The sequence below is a fragment of the Euphorbia lathyris genome, chromosome 3 (genome assembly GCF_963576675.1).
Source record: "Euphorbia lathyris chromosome 3, ddEupLath1.1, whole genome shotgun sequence".
NCBI lineage: Eukaryota > Viridiplantae > Streptophyta > Magnoliopsida > Malpighiales > Euphorbiaceae > Euphorbia > Euphorbia lathyris.
The window spans coordinates 8,469,974-8,492,085 of NC_088912.1; the positions used below are offsets into that span (position 1 = coordinate 8,469,974).

At 35.1% G+C, this 22,112-nt stretch overlaps 2 protein-coding genes across 2 annotated transcripts; both read right to left on the reverse strand.

Annotated features, from left to right (window-relative positions):
* Nucleotides 1–1,428: 1,428 nt before the first annotated feature.
* Nucleotides 1,429–6,039, reverse strand: LOC136223672 (abscisic acid receptor PYL11-like). The gene has a single exon (XM_066011788.1). It carries the CDS (start codon nucleotides 3,748–3,750, stop codon nucleotides 3,193–3,195), a length of 558 nt encoding a protein of 185 aa, XP_065867860.1. The 5' UTR covers nucleotides 3,751–6,039; the 3' UTR covers nucleotides 1,429–3,192.
* Nucleotides 6,040–8,362: 2,323 nt separating this feature from the next.
* On the reverse strand, nucleotides 8,363–10,035 carry LOC136221734 (NAC domain-containing protein 90-like). Its single transcript, XM_066009169.1, has 3 exons — nucleotides 9,802–10,035; nucleotides 9,268–9,560; nucleotides 8,363–9,165 (listed from the first exon to the last, which is right to left on the reverse strand). Exons 1-3 carry the CDS (start codon nucleotides 9,977–9,979, stop codon nucleotides 8,869–8,871), a joined length of 768 nt encoding a protein of 255 aa, XP_065865241.1. The 5' UTR covers nucleotides 9,980–10,035; the 3' UTR covers nucleotides 8,363–8,868.
* Nucleotides 10,036–22,112: the final 12,077 nt, after the last annotated feature.

The window sequence follows — 22,112 nt, forward strand, 5'->3', positions numbered from 1 at the left end:
ACACTTCAGAAAGAAAAAACCATATCTTATTAGTAACAAATTAATATTATACTCAGTTTCTATGTCACTTCTAATAAATTTGTTATGGAAAACAGATATTTCTAATAAATTTTCTGTTAAATGACATTTTTTGCTGAAACGTCTGTTTTTTTCTTTCACATTTATATTAAATTATTTTTAGTTGATAGTATTATACCTATTTTAATTGTATTTATATAAGAAATTACAAAATGACAAATCTAATTAATCTCTAAGGACTTTGTCTGCCCAACTAGCACTTTTTACAACCTTATTGTATAATTAAACTAGACACTAAATATCTCATATTGAGTAGCTATAGAGTAAATTATACCAATGGTATCTGAACTTTACCCTAATTCACACTTTGGTACCTAGATTACATTTTGTCTCAAAAATATACCCGAAGTAATGATGACCGGACAATTAAGTATATTTTACCGGTTAATGGCCGGTCAATGCGATTCTGACGAGTAAATTACACTGATGGTACCTGAACTTTACCCGAATTCACATTTTGATACCTAGATTTTATTTTGTTCGAAAAATACACTTCAAGTAAAGATGACTCAATATTTTAGTATATTTGACCGATCAGTGATTGATCAGCCCGAGTTTGACCATTTTAAATTAAAAATTGAGACCAATCATACACTCAATTAACATAAAATTATAATACTGTCATTAGCTCATAAATGACAATATTATAATTTTATGTTAATTGAGTGTATGGTGAGTCCCAATGTTTAGTTCATGTTACCCGGTGACTAACTGATCAAATGAACTAAATCTTTCAGTCACCTTTACTTGTCTTATGTTTTTAGGATAAAATAAAATCCAGGTACCGAAGTGTGAATTATGGTAAAGTTCGGGTACCATTAATGTAATTAACTCATGAAACTCGCATTGACCGGTCATAACCGGTAAAAATATACTAAATTGTCCGGTCATCGTTACTTCAGGTATATTTTTGGGACAAAATGTAATCTAGGTACCAAAGTGTAAACTATGTAAAGTTCAGGTACCATTGGTGTAGTTTACCCAGTAGCTATAAGGTAATTAGAATCCGTGTGGTTCACATGAACATGTTTATTTATTGTTACTGATAGGTAGTGGATACTAGTTGATTTTTCTGTTAATAGCAGTTGTTTCGAATTTCTACAAACGTTTTTTTATCTTCTGTTTAGAGAATCTCCAAGAGACTCTTAGTGCACTCTCTAAAAATAATATAAATAATTGACTCTTTGTGATTTAAGAGTAATTAAGATAACTGTACTCCTTATTTATTATTTTATAATTAAATTATTAATGATTGTTATATTTACCAATAGTGAAAGGAGAGAGATCCTTTAACAATAAATTATTAATAAAAAAATAAAGTTATGAGACATTAAGAGGTGGAAAGAGGCTCTCTATTAATAGAGAGGATGAAGAGGCTCTTAGTGATTTGAGGAGCCACTAAGAGACTGTTGGAGTTGATTTTTAATTCTCTCTCCTCAAATTTTAATTTGAAAGCCAAACTAAGATGCTTTTGGAGATGTTCTTAGAATTAAAAGACAAAAAGTAGTTAAACAAATGGAAACAAACAAATAATTGTTATCTGGTGTGAAACTATCCTCACTCTTAAAGGTGCTTAGAAGCGAGTTAGTTCTAAATGGCCTAATACATCACCAGATCCCTGAACTTATCCATAAAAGTAGATTGACTCTCTGAACTTTGTTAGTGTCTCACCAGCTCCCAAAACTTGCTTATTTCGTATCACCACCTTCTTAAACTTGTATATAGTAGATTAGCTCCCTGCACTTTGCAAGAGTCTCACTAGCTCTTTAAACTTGTTTATTTCGTAACAACAAAATACAAAAACTTATTAAACCTAAAATTCAGGTACATCCATCACACTTTTTTACGTCTACACTTACATGCTCAAAATTATGCCATCGTGTTCCCTTAAAAATTCAAGGAGTCGAATTTATGGTTGATCTGCACGTGCTACTAATCAAATGGCCAAATATCCTATTAGGTGTCCAATGGCTTCAAGAATTAGGAGAGGTAACACACAACTATAGATGTGTGTTGATTGAGACCATTTTCATAATGATTTCCCTACTTACCACCTTGAGGACAAGGTGTTTTCTTATGACAATGAATGATATGGACGAAGCTGCGATTAACAATGGAATTACCAACACGGACACATTAATACGACGATCCAAGAGGTGCGTGAAACCATCTCGTTATCTGGGCCTGATTACATTAACTAAAAGATACTAGTTATGGTTAATGATTTTTCCTTACCTATTTAGGATTAATTATGTTTATTTATCTGTTTAGGATTAACCTTTTATTATCTGTTTAAGATTAGGTTTTCAATTCCTTTACCTAGTTATATTATAATCATCCTTGTCTATGTTAAACTTTAGGCATCAAATTATCAATGGAATTTGCTATTCTTTAAAAGTTGAGAAAAGTTATTGTTTCAATTCCTTCCACCCAAAAAGATTCATCTCGATACTCCCTGGAGCGTATCAGTATCCCCATAATTAAAATAAAAAATAAAAATGGGATATTATTTTGTTATATCCATACGTATCCACGGTATCCCCGATATACCGTGTGTCAGGAGTATCCAATATGCGTATATCAACCTCTTAAAAGTACATGTACTTCGTAGAGCATTAACTTAAAAAAACGGATGTAAAACAAAATCATTTTCAATTAAGGAATTTACTAAAATACAAGAAAAACATCCCATCTAACTCTATTAACTAAAAATGGATGTAAAACAAAATCATTTCCAATTAAGGAACGTACCAAAAAATACAAGAAAAACATCCCATGCCTCAAAATTTTATCCAATTAACTCTAAAACGTATCTTCGAAATATCTCCATATATCCCCACGTAAAAATAATTCCCATAATTAAAATAAAAAAATAAAAAGGTGATATTTTTTTACTGTATATGTACGTATATCCGGTATCCCTGATGTATCCGTGTTTTAAGAGTTTTCAGTATATATATGTCAACCTCTTAAAATATGTCAACCTCTGAAAAGTACCGGTTGATAATAGATCATTACCTTAAAATGGATGTAAAACAAAATCATTTCCAATTAAGGAACTTACTAAAATACAAGAAAAACATCCCATCTAAATCTATTAACTAAAAAAAACTCTCAACAAGCCTCAAAATTTGACAACGTATGAGAAGCTAAAGTAGTAATGAGTTTAGCTAAAGACCTAAGATTAAAACCAATAATTGTATCAGCAAAATAGCAAGTATCTTCCTTACAACTCCAAGAAGGTATATCAACAACGTAAGACTCAATCAAAACAGTCTTGCTCATTCCACCATGTTCATCTTTTTCACTTTCATGTAAAGTTATTGTGGACTTATAATTTTCAAGCATATCATCTCCTCCAATTCTACTAACTATCATTAAACAAGAAGCATCATCAAGATCATCCAGCTTCTCTGTGATTGTTTTCCCGGCCAACCCAGAAACTAGCTCAAGTTCACGTACACTTCCAACTCCGGTACCGTTGCCGGCGAGGATTGTGCAGGTCTTGATGAAACCTTTGTAGGATCTTGGGTTATCAAATTGCTTGATGATTGACCAAACAAGAGGGAGAGCTGCATCAAATGTTTGAACTTTGCTTGAACCACACTGGTTTCTTGAGAGGTTTGGGCTATGGTATTTCCTCATCATTGATGCCTCTGTTTTTACCAACATTCTTATAGAATTTCTTTCTCGTTGAGTTCATTTTAAGACCAACTTAGATATAGTTGCATATTTTTAGGTTTTAACTCGGTTGGTTTTGTCTTGTTATTTGGGTAAATAACACCCATATCATTGAATTTTATCTATTTTAATATTGTAGCTGTCGAAACCTCACGTCTTAAAATAACTGTTAAAGCTCTCAAGATAAAAAAATTTTAAAAAGTTAATAATATTTTAAAGAATTTTAATTTTTTAAAATTTTTTATTTTTAAGATTAAATATTATTTAATTAGGAGATAGTAAATTTAAGTTTTAACTCCTCAATTCGAAAACTTAGATGTACTTTCAGATTATGGTATTTTCTCATCATTGATGCTTCTGTTTTTACCAACATTCTTTTAAGATTATTTTAGAATTTACTTCTCGTTGAGTTCATTTTTAGACAACCTTAGATGTACTTACAGTTTTAGGTTTTAACTCGGTTAGTTTTGTCTTGTTCTTTTTCTTCACAGAAAAACAAACAAAAAAAATATCTACTAGATATTTAATTTAAATAATGCAGTAATTCCATCTTGTGGACCCAAATTCACCAAAAATAGGGCAACACTAAAGGCTACTACGTCACCAATTAATTCCTCTGTTAGTCCGTTGGCATCTCCAAAGTGGTTGTTTGGGAGGTGACAAAGGTTACTTTCTGTTGTTTAGTTTTTCTTTTTTTTTGGTGATGTTATTTTTTTAAGGCATAATATATTGTTTGTTGTTGAATTTGTTTAAAAAGATTGATTGACGTCTCAATTTACATAAAATGTTTAGTTAACCTTTTGAACTGGTATAAAATGTAATCAATTAACATTCAGTTGTAAAAAAAGTAAGTTAAATACGGAAGACGTGTTGCACGTGCCTTATAATGTTATTACATGTTTCACAAAATAAATTAAAACATATTAAAAAAAGTTCATACTTTTCAATTGTAAAACTTTTTCTCCTCTAATATTAGAATTGTATACATTGACCTTGATCATTTTATTTTTTAAGATACGTGTCATGTGTCATTAGGATAACAATTATATTAAGTCTTCATCCAAATTATGTGAATTTCACCAATTAGGATAGATCAGAAGCCAAATATGATATGATCAAATAATAAATCAAAGGTCAAATGATGAAATTTTAAATAAATCAAGGACCAAATAGTAGATTAAGCCCAACAACTTGCTTCAATTGTTTTCTTGTTCTTTCACGTTATATTTTCTTATAAATTGAGATTTGCAAGTTAGTTCTTCGACCTCCATCTTAAAGCCATTAGTTTTCAATTTCTTTAGTTTTAAGAAATGCATTGAAACTCTTATATTGTATTAAAATAGTTTTATCGTGCATTGAAACTCTTATTTTCTTTTGCAATTTCTAAACACAGATTGATTGACTTATTATATACGAGATGAAAGCATCTCCTAGTTGACCAGCGATAGTGCTGCCATCTAGCTTGAAATTGGGTCAATAAGTTAACCTTGGGTCAAGTTTTCTTCTTTTAACTTCAATTTCTGATCAAGCTTGAAATGTACTTTGTAAAAAATAAGTTGCGTTTTTTTATCATTTTATCTTTATTTCCTCAAACTCCGCCTGTGAGGGTCACTTGGTGGCCTTTACAGCCGGTCCCAAGCCCGGACAAAGGAGGAGGGTTGCGGTAGGTTTGTGGCGGCCAGCGTAAAACTTAGCCACATCTTATGACATGAACCATAATATAAATACCGTTGGGGCGTTCCCTACTCAGCGACGCGCTGCACTTCCTAGACCCGGGTGTAGTGATAAATGTGCAAGGGTTGCTAGGTCGTCGCCCCGAAGCGGCGCGCCACCCCAGGACCCGGGGGTGGTGTCAAATATGCAAGGGTTACGGGTAAATAAGCTAGTCCACGGTAATGGTAGGGGTAGGGGTAAGGGTAGTAGGTTACGCTTTGGGACATGGAACATAGGTTCTTTGACAGGAAGATTAGCTGAAATTGTAGATGTTATGAAGAGGAGGAGAATAAATATATTATGCCTACAAGAAACCAAGTGGGTTGGAGCCAAGGCTAGAGAGATAGCTCCTTGGGGTTATAAGCTTTGGTACTCAGGAAAGGATAAGGGTAGAAATGGAGTAGGTATTCTTATTGATAGGGAGTATATTGATGAGGTAGTAGCGGTGTCTAGGAAGAGCGATAGAATTATGAGTGTTAAGCTAGTGATAGGGGATGAGGTTGTGAATGTCATTAGTGCATATGCGCCACAAATAGGATTAGATGTGTCTATAAGACAAGCTTTTTGGGATGACTTAGAGGAAGTGGTGCAACAGGTTCCTAGGGATGAAAAAATGGTACTAGGGGGTGATCTCAATGGACACGTGGGTTCTAGGCGAGATGGGTTTGAGAGTGTTCATGGAGGGTATGGTTTTGGAGATAAGAATGAAGCAGGAAATGATATTTTGGAATTCGCATCAGCCTATGACTTGAGTATCATGAACACATGGTTTATGAAGAGAACATCCCACTTAGTGACTTATCGGAGTGGCGGTAATGCGAGCCAAATTGACTTCTTCTTAGTAAGGAGTGCTTGGAGAAAGAGTTATATTGATTGTAAGGTGATCCCTGGTGAGAGTACGACAACCCAACATAGAGTAGTGGTGCTAGATTTTCGAAGTAGGAAATGTATAAGAAAACAAACACCTCAAGTAGAGACTAAGATTAAGTGGTGGAAATTGCAAGGGGAGAATCAACAAAAATTTGTGGATGAGATGACCAAAAAAGATATTTGGACTTGCAATATGGATTCAGATATAGATTCAATATGGAATAAGATGGAGCATAGTATAAGGGAAGTAGCGAAGGAAGTTCTAGGGGAATCTAAAGGTAGCATGCCACCGGGTAAGGACACATCTTGGTGGACAGAAGAAGTACGACAAGCAGTAAAGAGTAAGAGAGAATCCTATAAACTATTGGGGAAATGTAGGAGTGACGAGAACTACGAAAAATACAAAGAGGCTAAAAGGGAAGTAAAGAAGGTCATACGAGATGCTAGAGCAAAGGTGAATCGGGATCTGTATACAAGATTGGATACGAAAGAAGGGGAAAGAGACATATATAGAATTGCTCGGATGAGAGATAGGAAGACGCGAGATCTCGGAAAAGTTAAATGTGTGAAGGATGTGGACCAGAAAGTCCTAGTTGGAGATAAGGATATCAAGGAACGATGGAGGTCCTATTTTGATGACTTATTTAATGGAGATCGCCAACAAGATGTTGGAGATATAAGTATCCATCACGATATGATAAATCATGAATGCCTGCGGAGAATTCAAAAGGGTGAAGTCAAAATGGCATTAAGTAAGATGAAGTTGAAGAAAGCAGTAGGACCTGATGGCATCCCTATTGAGATTTGGAGATGTTTGGGAGAAAGAGGAATCGAATGGTTGACGACGTTCTTCAACAAAATTTGGAGAAACAATAAGATGCCATCAGAATGGAGGAAAAGTACCTTAATCCCTTTGTATAAGAACAAAGGCGATGTCCAAGATTGTGCCAACTATCGGGGAATCAAATTAATGAGTCACACTATGAAACTTTGGGAGCGAGTGATTGAGGACGGTGAAGATCTCGGAAAACCAGTTTGGCTTTATGCCGGGAAGATCAACTATGGAAGCCATCCATCTAATGAGACAATTAATGGAGCACTATCGAAATAAGAAGAAAGACTTGCATATGGTTTTCATTGACTTGGAGAAAGCATATGATAAGGTACCAAGGGAAGTACTTTGGTGGGCCTTGATAAGGAAAGGCATTTCGCGGAAATATATTGACATCATAAAGGACATGTATGAGGGAGTATGCACGAGTGTACGTACTAGTGTTGGGAAAACTGAAGAGTTTCCTATTACGATTGGAGTGCATCAAGGTTCCGCACTAAGCCCATTTCTTTTTGCCATCGTTATGGATGAACTAACAAGTTCACTTCAAGATGGTATACCATGGTGCATGCTGTTTGCAGATGATATTGTGTTGGTTGATGAGACGAAAGAAGGAGTGGAGATGAAGTTGGAACTATGGAGGCAAACTCTAGAATCTAGAGGCTTTAAGTTGAGTCGAAGTAAGACAGAATATTTGGAGTGTAAGTTTAGCGGCCGTAGGAGTAGGGAGGCAGGGACAATCACCCTAGATGGGAGAGTTGTTCAGGCCTCGGATTGCTTCCGGTATTTAGGATCTATTATCCAAACGGATGGAGAAGTAGATGGAGATGTTGCCCATAGGATTAAAGCTGGTTGGTCGAAGTGGAAGAGTGCTACGGGTTTCCTTTGTGATCCCGGCATGCCTAATAGATTGAAGGGAAAATTCTACCGGAAGGCAATTAGACCAGCATTGTTATATGGTACGGAGTGTTGGGCAGTGAAACACTGCCACATCCATAAGATGTCGGTGGCGGAGATGCGTATGTTGAGATGGATGTGTGGTCACACGAGAAAGGACCGGGTGCGTAATGAAATAATTAGGACAAAAGTAGGGGTTACATCTATTGAGAATAAAATGAGAGAAAACCGACTAAGGTGGTTTGGCCATGTGAGACGTAGAGCGCTTGATGCGCCGGTTAGGAGAACCGAAGAGTGGCAAAGGGATGTAGTGGTGAGGGGTAGGGGAAGACCTAAGCAAACTTGGAGGAGGGTGATCGAGAGTGATATGAGTTTATTGGGAATTGAGGAAAATATGGTAGTGGATAGGACGGAGTGGAGGGAGCGAATCTGTGTCGCTGACACGACTTGATTTTCACGGTTTTATATGATGGTTCATGTTAGCCGACCCCGAATCATTTCGGGACTAAGGCTTTGTTGTTGTTGTTGTTGTATCTTTATTTCCTCACCTTACAATGAATGAATTTTTTTTACTGCTTGTGAAATTAAAGCTAGGGTCATGCTTGCCTATTCTAGCTAAGACAAGGGTAACAGATTTACATTTACATTTCGGAAAATTTCTACAATGAGCCAGGACCTGTACTGGTCATTGTCTGCAGTAGAATTTCCTCTGTTTAGTGTCACGTGCGGCCAAAAAGTCATCCACGGCACCGGGTTCAGTGATCGTGAGAATTCCGCCCGTGACATTAGTCATGGGGTCATGGCCAATTCAGTGGTTCCCATTCCCAAAGTGGTTGAACTAAATGATCAACCATCTCCCAGTTGGCACATTCTTCTGTTCTTGTGCTTGTGAGATCACCATGATCTCCTGCTGAGTTTGAAGTCTCAGAGGAGCTTGCATTATCCACCATTCTGGTGTTTTGAGCAGATGTTGTAGCAGTGTCACCTGCAAGTACTTGTGTCTCTCTTGTCACAACTTCTACGGGGCGTCTGTCAAATGCTCTACAACTTCCCGATGTTACATAAACTCGACACAAACTGAATTCATGTCTCAGCTGCACATTAGAAATTATAAACAAAGAAAAGGTTGTTGATTAGAATTGAAACATAACGTAACTTAAGATAACGTGTGCATTACTATTTCATATTTTTCATACCTTAGGAACAGTAGTACTCGACGAGTCAGCTACTCCTTCGATGGCTCTATACTCATTCATCTTCCATTTGGTTTTTCTTCCTGTAGGTATTCTCCCCTTATAGAAAACCATGGTTTTCTTGACTCCAATCACTTTGTTATCTGATGAGTAAACATAACCAGGAGAACCAGTAGCTTTCCAGTACCCGGATGCTGTTGTGCGGCTCGGTCTTCCTCCCCTTGCTTCTCTTTCTTGTCTTGGTGTAAAGAAGAACCATTGCTCGGTGTCTCCTTGACATAGTTCTCCAGCAAGCTCTGCAACAACACATGTTAATAAACAAACTTTAAGGTACCATTCAACAGAAGAAAATCAGTATAGAGACCCACACAATAAAAAGGGACAATTAAAATAATAATATATTTTGTAAGTCAATGAGATCCACACAATAAAAAGGGCCAACTTTTTATGAGATGAACACGAAAGGGAAACACTAACACTAAAATGAGTACAGTTGTATTTCTATTATTTCATGAACAAAAAACACAGTTGTATTACTTGGGAGATTCCATGGCTCCATGTTGTAAATGTCTGTAATAGGAATAACACGGTGCACTTCTTCTCTTTTGCCTTCCAGCTTGTTATGAAGATAGAAGGAAACTAGCTCTTCTTCTGTTGGATAAAAGCGTATACCAGGTGGGAATTCTTCTAATCTTTCTTTGCACTTATTTTCCATTCTTGCTTATCTTTAAATGCTTGATATTGTTTGTTGGTAAGTGTTTTGTTATAGTCGATTTTTGAACCAACAAAGTATATATAGAGTTTTACTTACGGAAAGGATTTGCCGAGTGAATGGAGAAAAAAATGGCAGAGATAAGTTATTTGGAAACTTCCACGCGGTTGTAACGAAAAATAAAAAAGGTGTCCTATGTCCTACCACAGCTCCCATCTCATTTGAACGAGTCAAGCCACTGTTTACTCCCCTATATTGTCTGTCCTAGACTTTGGAGCTGCACCCTCTTGATTAACCTATCATAACCATATAAACATATATAATATAACACAATCATGGTAGAATAACTTGAATTACCACCTAGGTTGCATCGATAAGGACCAGGGTTGTAAATGATCCGAGCCGCTTATGAATTCTGCTCGATAAAAACTCGACCATGTTCGGCTCAATTTATAAATAAGCCGAGTTTGAGCATGACAAAACTTGACTCGAAAGCTCGTGACTTTAGTTTTGTCATGGAACCATTTGAACTAAAAGCTCGAGCTTATAGTTAAGGCCCAATCATATATCTTATATCAATTTCTGACATACCCCCCACACGCAAACGCCTCTTGGGCTTGCAGAGTGTACAACACATGCCCATCCCACCATGTGTTTTTAATTCCACATATTAATGAGGTTGTCAGGACTTAAACCCTCGACCGTTTGGTCTTAGAGGCTCTGATACCATGTTATGGAACCGTTTGAACTAAAAGCTCGAGCTTATAGTTAAGACCCAATTATATATCTTATATCAATTTCTGACAAGTTTTGTAGATTTCAAAACTATTTAGTTCCGTGTTAAAGAAGTTTCAAATAAACATAATTAATAAGTTGATCGCGAGTGAAGTTCATGAATATAATTAATGAGCTGCTTGCTGGCAGCTAAGGAATAAGATATTGAGTTTGAACTCGAGTTCGTGAATTCTAAAGAGTAGAGTATGATCAGGGAAGAGCCTATCAGAGCATGAGCAGACAAAAACTCGGTTTGGCTCGATTGCAATCTTATTACATGAGCATAGAATGGATATGGGGAAATTGTATTTATAAAACATGAATTTTTATAAAATAGTCATATGGATACAAAAACACAAGAATACAGATACAAAATGTAGCAACGTTATTAATGGAAAGTATCATACAACTAGATTACAACCTCTAATTGAAAGTATTTTCTTTCCTTACACCAATTATCTCCCAATGAGATAGCATGCTCTTTTGTTTTCCAATATCAATCCGTGGATCTTTTATACTTGGCTAGAGGTGAAGGCAAGTGTTGTGTTTATTTATCTGTTTGTTCGTTGGCGTGTGTGGGTGGTGGTTTATTAATGGGAAAACAAAATTTCAAGTTTCACTTTGTTTTTTTTTTAAATTTATTTATTTAGAAAAGCTAATAATAGAAAAACAAAGTAAATACCTTAACCTAAACTTATAGATATTAGTTTAGGTAGATAATTTAATTATGCATAGCCTCGAAGTAAACCAAAAATATTGAAACCTTCTTTTTGTATCTTCATGAAAGTTCAACTTGTTTTTTTTTTTTTTTTTGTCAATGAAGTTTAATTTAACTTGTTTATTTAAGGCAAAAGATATTTTCCATTTTATATTGAATTTTGTACTCTTCCTAAGCTTAGTATTAAACTTTTTTCAACGCACGTGTAATGGGTAGTGGGCCATTACTTCCATTTCTTTGTTGCAATTAAAAATGAGGTCAATTACATCTATGGCCACTAAAATTTGGGGTTAAATGCACCATTGGTCATTAAACTTACATGATTGTCTTAAAATGGTCACTCAATTTTAATTTGTCTCAATAAAATCACTCAAGTTTGAGTTTTGTCTCAATTAGGTCACTTTGACGATTTCAGTGATTAAAAAGCATCGAAATGATAACGTAGGTGACATGTCAGATGAGTTAACTCAGATCTCGAACCGAAGCGATATATGACATCCACGTGTCGGTTATTTTTATGAAAAAAAAAACTAAATTTTGTTTTTTTTTCATGAAAATAACCGCCATTTGATGTATATGTGGATGTCATGTGTCATTTTGGTCAGGGATTTGAGTTGACTCATGCGTATATGTCATATATGTCATCATTTCGATGCTTTTTAATCACTGAAATCGCCAAAGTGACCTAATTGAGACAAAACTCAAAGTTGAGTTATTTTATTGAGACAAATTGAAGTTAAGTGACCATTTTGAGATAAACATGTAAGTTCAGTGACTAATAATACATTTAACCCCTAAAATTTGCCATATTTAACATTATGACTGTTGAATTTCAATTATCGATGTTATGACACTAAATCTTATATTTTTTTGATACCAGTAGCCAATGTTATCTTTTTTTTTTTTAAAGAGTAGCCAATGTTATCTATTGTTGCTCACCTTCTCTTTTTTAAAACCTTATATACCCATTTTATCCTTCTTGTGAATTCCTCCCTTTAAAATCAGTGTATTCTCCCCACCTCTCCTTTTTTATCTCTTGAAACTCCGCGCGACAACCCATGAACAGCCGAGTATGCCTGCTATTTTTTCAGAAAAAATTCCTTAAATCCCTAGATCGCAACTCTTAAACCCATCTTTTCCTAAAAAGCTACTCCTAATCGCAACTTATAACCGAACTGTAACCAATAAATCGCAAATCTGTAGGAAAACTCATAAATAGAAAAAATAGCATAAAAAAGACTAGTGCGATATTGAAGTGCCAAGTAGGGCTGTAATCGAGCCGAGCCGAGCTTTGACCTGTTTAAGCTCGCTATAGAATTAACGAGCCTGAGCCAAGCTTGCTATAAAATTAACGAGCCGAGTCTGAGCCGAGCTTTGGCTTGCTCAACGAGCTTGAGCCGAGCTTCGAGTTTGTTTCGAGCTCAAAATCCTCTTTTGTACTTGGTTCATTAAGAAAATTATCTAACCATGAATTATTTGGGAGTAAATCGTTAATTATATTTGTGAAGTTTGCTCGCAAATAACTCTTTAATTGTGTATATAAACAAGCTCACAAGCAAAGTTCGTGAATAAATAAGCAAGATGCTTACAAATAGTTCGTCTATTACACATTTATTATGTTTGTGAACGAACTCATCTGATAGCAAATGAAATAATATTAAGTTTAGATATTTGTGAACTAACACAAAACTATATAGTTTTCTACAAAACTAAAATTTGTTCATAAATGTTCTAATCGAGCCTGCTCGCGAGTTTTCGAACTGAGTTTTGGCATGCTCAAACTCGGCTCGTTTACGAATCGTGCTAGTAAATCGTGTTCATGAGCGGCTCGTTTATAAATCGAGCCGAGCTTTTTATCGAGCCGCTCATGAGCGGCTTGGCTCATTTATAGCCCTAGTGCCAAGGTATTCAATTTCCAGCATGAGCTGTTAGACTGTGAAGAACATGGAGAAACTAATACTTGTTACAGCACAACCAAATGGGGCGAAGGCTAACAACTTCTTATTAGCATAAGGCACATAAATGGATAAAACCATCAGATAGGGATGTTGGAATCTAATTATACCAATAATTTTCCAGATTTGTTGTGGGCAAATGGTTACTGCTGACAATTACAGATTATTATACCAATTATACAGAAAATACCAATAATTTTCCAGATTAAGGTTACAGTGTTAGAGGATTTTTGGGTCTCGAGTTTGGAGTTTCAAACGCTAAGAGAGATAAAGAAAAAAGGGGATTTCTGAGTTCTGACAGGGTGTTTGTTAGAGGTGATAAAGACACGGGGATAGGGATAAAAAAAAACTGAGACGAGTTATCTTATGTTTGTTTTAGGGATACGTTAGGGAGATAAGAGCGGGATATGAGTCTTATCCCTCGAATCCTATACCCAAGAGGGGGTGGTATAAGGAGGTGGGTTAAGCTCCTGCAATTTTAATAGCGTGGAAAAGTGCATGTAGTTTAAATAAGGTTAAAATAGTAAAATGTATTATTTTATCCCTATCCATATCCCGCATACCAAACATTGAATAATAATTCTCGACTATCATATTTTTATACTTATTCCAACTATTTATCCTTATTTCTATCACAACATTTATTCTTATCCCTATCCCAATAGAATACTAAACGACCCGTGAGGGATTTCTGCATTTCCCAGTGTCAATCTTAGAGAGATAAAAAGGGAGAGTTAGAGACTGCATTTGGTTCATGAAGGAGAAGGGTAAAATGTATATTGAAGTTTTAGAAAGAGGGAAAAGGGTAAAAATGTATATACAGAGTTTTAGAAAGAGGGAAGAAAAGAGAACTGGTAAAAAAAGGGTTAAGGTGTAAAAATATCCCTAACGTTTTGGGTCAGGAGCAATTTTACCCCTAACGTCTACAATTGTGCAATTTTATCCCTAACGTTGGAAGTCAGGAGCAATTTTATCCCTAATGTTGATAAATTGGTTCAATTGAGAAATAATTCATCAAACTGTCTTCTCGGTCATGAATTTTGTCATTTAACTTCATATGTGCATCATTTTATCAGTAACAAATCACAAGCATATGTTGGGACGTGAAAAAAATAAAAAAAATATACTGTCTTTTTGTACGAATTATACAAAAAATATTCAAAAAATTCACCGAATTTATAAATATTAATTTCCAATTCTATTATTAAATTATAAAATATATGAAATCTTTTTTTTAAACGAATTGTTATATAATTGGTGCAGAATAAAAAACAAAATATTTAAAAGTAAAATTGCTCCTATCTTCCAACGTTAAGGGTAAAATTGCACAATTTTAGACGTTAGGGGTAAAATTATTGCTGACCCAAAATATTATAAGTATTTTTGCACCTTAACCAAAAAAAATAAAAAATGTTATGTCTTGAATCATTAATGAGCCTCCTATTCTGTTGAACTGTAAAAGAGGAATAGCAGATCGATGATTTTGTGGAAACTTTGTAATGCCCAAGTTAATATGTGCTGTAGGGTTAAATGCACCATTGGTCATTGAATTTACATGATTATCTCAAAATGGTCACTCAACTTCAATTTGTCTTAACAAAATCATTCAACTTTGAGTTTTGTCTCAATTAGGTCACTTCGTCGATTTTAGTGGTTAAAACACATAGAAATAATGACATTGATGACACATTAACATGAGTTAACTCAAATCTCTGACCGGAACGAAATGTGACAGCCGCATATCGAGTATTTTTATGAAAAAAAAAACTAAATTTTAGTTTTTTTCCATAAAAATAATCGACACGTGACAACCATGTGGTGCATATGTGGATGTCATGTGTCATTTCGGTTAGAAATATGAGTTGTCTCTTATAGACGTATCACTTATGTCATCATTCTGATTATTTTTAATCATTAAAATCGTTATAGTGACTTAATTGAGATAAAACTCAAAATTAAGTGGTTTTATTGAAACAAATTGAAGTTGAGTGACCATTTTAAGATAATCATATAAATTCAGTGACCAATTGTGCATTTAACCGTGGAGAATGTTTGGTAAAAATCAAGAATGTTAGATTGATAGAATAATATAAAACGAAATAATTAGTTTTATAGTTTAAAAAGATAGTTTTACACTGTGTAATTTTTATTTATTTTAAAATTTTAATTATTCCTATTAACTATTTAAATATTTAATATATATATTCTAAACTGTTTACTGCTTTAACCTTGAAATTGTTCAATTCCTTTGACATTTATGCTGCATGCTCGAGGAAGAAGGAAAACTGAACCATTGTTGGACTGTTTAAAGGGAAAAAATATGTCAAACCTTGACTCAAGAAATTGACTTTTGAGTTACTCAAAAGTCAATTTAAATAGTTACATGAACTTTTATTTATTTATTATTATTATTATTTGTCTAATTTCTTGGTTCGAGATTCGTCACAAGCAGTTTTGGTCCCAATTAAAGTTTTGACGAATGCTATGACTGCTAAATCGATCCTATGAAGCACCTATCTTCTAAGAGGCTAAACGTAGGTCTAATAATCCGATACTCGAGGAGGGGGATATAGCATTTTTAGAAAATGGAAAAAAACTTAGGAAACGAACACCGAAATGTTATTAAAAAAAGGTTCATTAAGTGTTTAGTCTCTGTATTTTCAAAAACACACGGTAAGGTCCTTAACATTTTTCTCGATAAACTGTTTTAGTCTCGGTGAACTGTTTAGTCTCTGTCATTAGACTCTCATGAAGATTCCGTTAGTCAATTTGGATTTGAGTCAAAATCTATTTAAAATAAAAATGTAATGCCTTAACTACTCTTTACCACAAAATCAAATATATAAAACCATTAAATCAACTTTGAGTGTTCTTTTTCTTGATTTTCTTCTTAATCGTTCAAATTCGTAAGCATTAGGTCTGGTAAGCGAGAAAGATTTGAGTCGATTTCTACCTTCAATTCAAACAGGAAGAGTGAGCATGAGTGATTCAATTATGAGTTAGGGATTCAATCCTTTCTCCATTTTTTGTGAGCGCGACTTGTGAGAGAAAGACATAGAGGTGTGAATTGCTTTTGACTGATAAATAGTAAAGAGTAATTTAATCATTTCTGAATTTATAAACGGTAAAAAACCTAACAAACAGACGGAATGACTAAACAGTTCACTGAGAAAAAGGTTAGAGACTTTATCGTGTGTTTTTGAAAATACAGTGACTAAACAGTGTGTTTTATCAAAATATAGGGACTAATAAATTAATTACCCTTAAATGAATATGCAACTTAGATGCTTGGTGTTGCCTGTTGATACTAGTGTTATATAGGGCTATCAATTAGTTGGGGATTCCCCATCACCGTTGGAGACCCGACCCATTGGGGACGAGGAATCCCCGTTTGTGATCCCCATGGGACGGGGATGGTTTTTATTTTGTTCCCGATAGTTGGGGACGGGGCGGGTATGGTTACAAGTGTTCCATCCCCATCCTCGTCCCCATCCCCGAATGTCCCTAATGGGGATCCCCGACTAAATACCTGAATATAAATTAAAATAAACTAAAAAAATATATATGTGATTTAGATAAACTAAAAAAAACTAAACATATTGAGTTGTAACCTGGTTGCTTTAAAACGGAATATATTCTAAAAATAAATTAAGATAGATTAAGTAAGAGCTCTTAGGTTGGTTTAAAATTAAAACGGAATCTATGCAATTAATAGTAGAAATTATAAAATAAAAAAATTGAAAACTAATAAGTAATGCATGCACCGGGGATAGAGATTCCCCGCGAGGATGAAAATCTTGGATAATCAAAACCTTGGAAAACTTAAAAAAAAAGTAAAGAAATTAAAAAGTTAAACGGGGACGGAGATTCCCGCGGGATGAGGATTTCTCGCGGGACGGGGATGGTAGCTAAAATTTTCCCCATTTGTTATTTGGGGCGGGGACGAAGAATCCCTGATAAACTAGTAGTTAGGAATGGTTAATGCAATTCCGTCCAAACCCATCCCGTTTACAGCTCTAGTGTTATAGAGTATACTTTAGGGAAAGGATTTGCCGAGTGAATGGAGAAAAAATGGCAGAGATTAACTATTTGATAACTTCCACGCGGTGCTAATACAGTTTCATATCCAATTAAAATCTCATTTGAACGAGTCAAGCCACTGTTTACTCCCATGTATTGCCTGTCCTAGACTTGGCTGCTGCACCCTCTTGGTTAACCTATCATGACTATTGATTTGTTAGTATTCTAGGAGTAAACATCATACCAAATGAAAATCATTGGTATAAAGAAAAAAATATATACATACGATATTAATTGATCGTTGCATGAATTATTGTCGGCAGGGGCGGATGTAGGGGGTCAAAGGGGCATTTGCCCCCCTCCCCCCCTCATCCCATTAAAAAAAAAAAAAATTTAAATCCAAAATAAGGGTTAAAATGCAAAAATACACCTAATGTTTTGGGTCATGAGCAATTTTATTCCTAATATCTAAAATGGTATAATTTTATCCCTAATGTTGGAAGCCAAGAGCAATTTTACCCCTAACGTTGATAAATTGGGTCAATTTGAGAAATAATTCATCAAGCTGTCTTCTCGGTCATTATAATAGTGTCTGAAATTGATCCAATTTATCAACGTTATAGGTAAAATTGGTGCAAAATTACAAAATTGATATGCAATTGGTGCAAAATAAAGAAAAAAATGACTGTATTTTATAATAGTGTCTGAAATTGATCCAATTTATCAACGTTAGGGATAAAATTGCTCTTGGCTACAAACATTAGGGGTAAAATTGCACCATTTTAGATGTTAGGGGTAAAATTGCACCTGACCCAAAACGTTAAGGATATTTGATGCGTAACAATCCGAGAATCCCGGAAATGGATGATTACGAGTCGGAAACATTATAATTTACGTTTTTTATAAAAAAAAAACATGAAAATAATGCATGACAATTGAACGATTTTGCATTTTTCGTCACCAAAAATTGAACAATTTTGCATTTTTTATCATAAAAAATTGAACAATTTTACATTTTTTGTCTAAATTTTTTTTCCGTAGAATTTTGTCCCCCGCTCCCTTAAATCCTGGATTCGCCACTGATTGTCGGAGTATCCTAAAAGATTTCCAAATTTGTTAGGATATCAATTTCTAGCATGGTGATAATCCATAATCCGATGCGTTATTGGCAGCCCTAGTTAAAAATGGGTAAATTATATCCATGGTTTCTAAACTTTGCACTTACTTTTATTATGGTCCTTGAATTTTTTAAGGATTAAAGTTGTTGAAAATTTTTTTCTAATGAAAAATTATTTACTATTATAGTGATGATATTAATCAATATTAAAAGGTGTTACTTGTTCCATTTTGAAGTTAGGAATTATAATAAAAGTAAGTACAAAGTTTATTTGATACCTTGATGTATCTGGTTTATTTCTATCAGCGAACCGGGTTGTCCTCGATGTTATTCGAACACCGGTTCTCAATCTGACTGTCTAATGTACGTTGATGATTTGATTACTTAATGAAATTCTTTGTGTCAAAAAAAAAAAATCATCGGTGTAATCTACCGTACTAAAAAGCTATGATATTAGAAGTATACATCAAACAAGTGTGAAATTGGGAAATAGCTAAATCGTGGGTCGTTCTATACTTGGCTGGAGGTGAAGGCAAGTCCTATCTCATTGTTTATGATAATATTAATGGAAAAACACAATTCAAGTTTCACATTTTATTTATTTATTTATGGAGAAGTAAATGGAGATGTTGTTCGTAGGATTAAATCTGGTTGGTCGAAGTAAAAGAGTGCTACGGGTTTCCTTTGTGATCTCGGCATGCCTAATAGATTGAAGGAAAAATTCTACCACACGGCAATCACACCAGCATTGTTATATAGTACGGAATGTTGGGCGGTAAAACACTGTCATATTCATAAGATATCAGTGGCGGAGATGCGTATGTTGAGATGGATGTGTAGTCATACGAGAAAGGATCGGGTGAGTAATGAAATAATTTGGACAGAAGTAGGGGTTACATCTATTGAGAATAAAATGAGGAAAAACCGACTAAGGTGGTTTAGCCATGTAAGACGAAGAGCGCTTGATGCGCCGGTTAGGAGGACTGAAGAGTGGCAAAGGAATGTAGGGGTGAGGGGTAGGGGAAGACCTAAACAAACTTGGAAGAGAGTGATCGAGAGTGATATGAGTTTATTGGGGATTGAGGAAAATATGGTAGTGGATAGAACAAAGCGGGAGGAAAGAATTTGTGGCGCTGACACGACTTGATTTCACGGTTTTATATGATGGTTCATGTTAGCCGATCCCAAATCATCTCGGGACTAAGACTTTGTTGTTGTTGTATTATTTACTTATAAGTTGAACTATAAATATTACTCAATTCATTCTCTTATATAAATCATTCTAACAAATTAATTTTTTTCTCAAATATAAATCATTCTAGTTTTTTCATAAATTTTTAATTTAATTTTTTGATCCAATCATTAAGTTTTTTTTATTTTAATTTATGTGTATTTTAACGTTTCAAAGCTTATTTCCAGGCCGATGGTCTCACCAAGGAAGACTGCATCGCGGCCTACTTACTAGCACGGTCAATTGGAAAGTTGGTTAGGCGGTCAGGACTCTTACACACTGCTCTATATTTTTAAGAGTGTGCTTCGTGTCTTCAACATAATTATGATGATAGGAGAGAGAATTTATTTTTACTTAGTATTGGCCCAAAATAAAATAAATTTTATTTTTTATGTATATAAATGCTTAGGTTATGTTTTTAGGATATAGTTTATATTTTCTAGAAATAATACACGTATAAGCTAAGCTTCAACCCGTGGGAAAATCCGGCACCACGCGGGGCGTGTCCTCAATACGCAGCGCGTAAACAGGGCGTCTGGAGAAATCAACGTCAAAACGCAAACACGCAGCGCGTCCTTCACCTTACGCGGGGCGTAATTTCTCACGCGGGACGTATTTTCCAATACGCCGTGCGTAAGACGCATTCGCGGAGCATGCCAAGATCAGAGGCTTGAAGACGCGGGGCGTATCTGCAAGACGCGGGGCGTAATCCTTCACGCGGGACGCGACACCAGAGACGCCACACGTGAAAACCATCAATGAAACGCACTAGGCCTAATGTCCACCAACACGCAGGGCGTAGCAGAGCATACGCGGGGCGTGTCGTCTCGCCCAGAAGCAGTCAACGGCAGTTTGAGGAGGTTAAGTTAGTTAATTAGAGTTAGTTGGGTTTGGTTAAGTTAGTTGGTGACTATTTACCAAAATACCACTGATTATTTACCAAAATACCACTAATTATTTACCAAAATGCCACTCTAAAAAACTATAAATAGACCCCCTCCCCTTCCTTATTTTTCACACTCAACACAAACACAATCCCCTTCCTAAAGGTCCATTTCAATGCTCTCTCTTTTCTAGTTCTTAGTTTTCAAGTTCTTAGCTTCTAGTTCTTCAAGTTCTTCAAGTTTTTCTTTTTCATTCTTCGCTTTTTCTTAGCTTCGATTCTCTTTTAAGCTTTCTTTAGCTCTAATTCAAGTTCCAATAGCATCTTTTCAAGTTTTTTCAATTCAATTTAGCATTTCTAAGCTGTTACTCTGCTCAATTTCCAATTAGAATTCCATTTTCCAAATTAATTTTCCAGATTCGTCCAACCTTTTTCAAAGCCAAATTCCGTCCATTTAACATTATTTTTTGCTTTCGATCCCTTCGAAAAAGTTGTTCCTAACGTCCTGAATTTCAATCTAGTGTATTTAATTTTCCAATTCCGTGTCCCGAAACTATATTTACAAATTAATCTTTGCACCCCAAATTCGTTTAGCTATTCTGCCCAGATTTTTCCAGATTCGTCCAGTCATTTTCAATCCTCAATTACGTCTATTTAAAGTCCGTTTTAGCCTTCGATCCCTTATACAAAGTTGTTCCTGACATTCTGAAGTTCAATTTACACTATTTAGTCGTCCAATTCCGCATTCTTAAACACCCAAACCAAGCTCCCGAAGTTAAGGTCTAAATCTGCCCCATTTGCCTACCAACGTTTTGCCATTGCACCAAGCACATACCGTACGGGCCCGACCGATTGCAGCTCTCCAAGGACCTCACGCCGACGTCAAAATTCAACATCAATCCGAGATAGCTATTGTGGCTCCGAGTTTGTTGTTGAATTCCAATTTTAATTTAATTTCATTTCAATTCCTCGTATTTGATTTGTTTTTCCAATTCAATTGAATTAGCTATATGTTTAGTATAGAAGTTTTTCAATTGTAATTCATTTCCAATTTCATGTTTCAAACGCTTATTCAATCAATAAAATACCGATTTTTCACTAAATCTTGTGTCAATTTCGCACTTTAAATTCCTTTATTTTCTCGTCTTCAATTTACCCGCTTAGCTTAAATAAAAACAATTTATCTAGCAAAGTTTCTATAACGGCGCTAGAGACCCAAGAGGGACTTTTTCAATCCTTGCGTCCCTCGCCAATCGCTTCGTTTAAGATTTCAAGTTTTGGCGCGCAATTCCATAAACTTAACCGTCTTTAATATTTTGACAAATAATTTCGCTGGCACGTCCGCACCCTAACCACACGTGACAAGGTTGAAATTAGTATATTCGTAAAATATCGCTAACACTTAACCAATATAAATTCATTAATTTGACTTTGGACT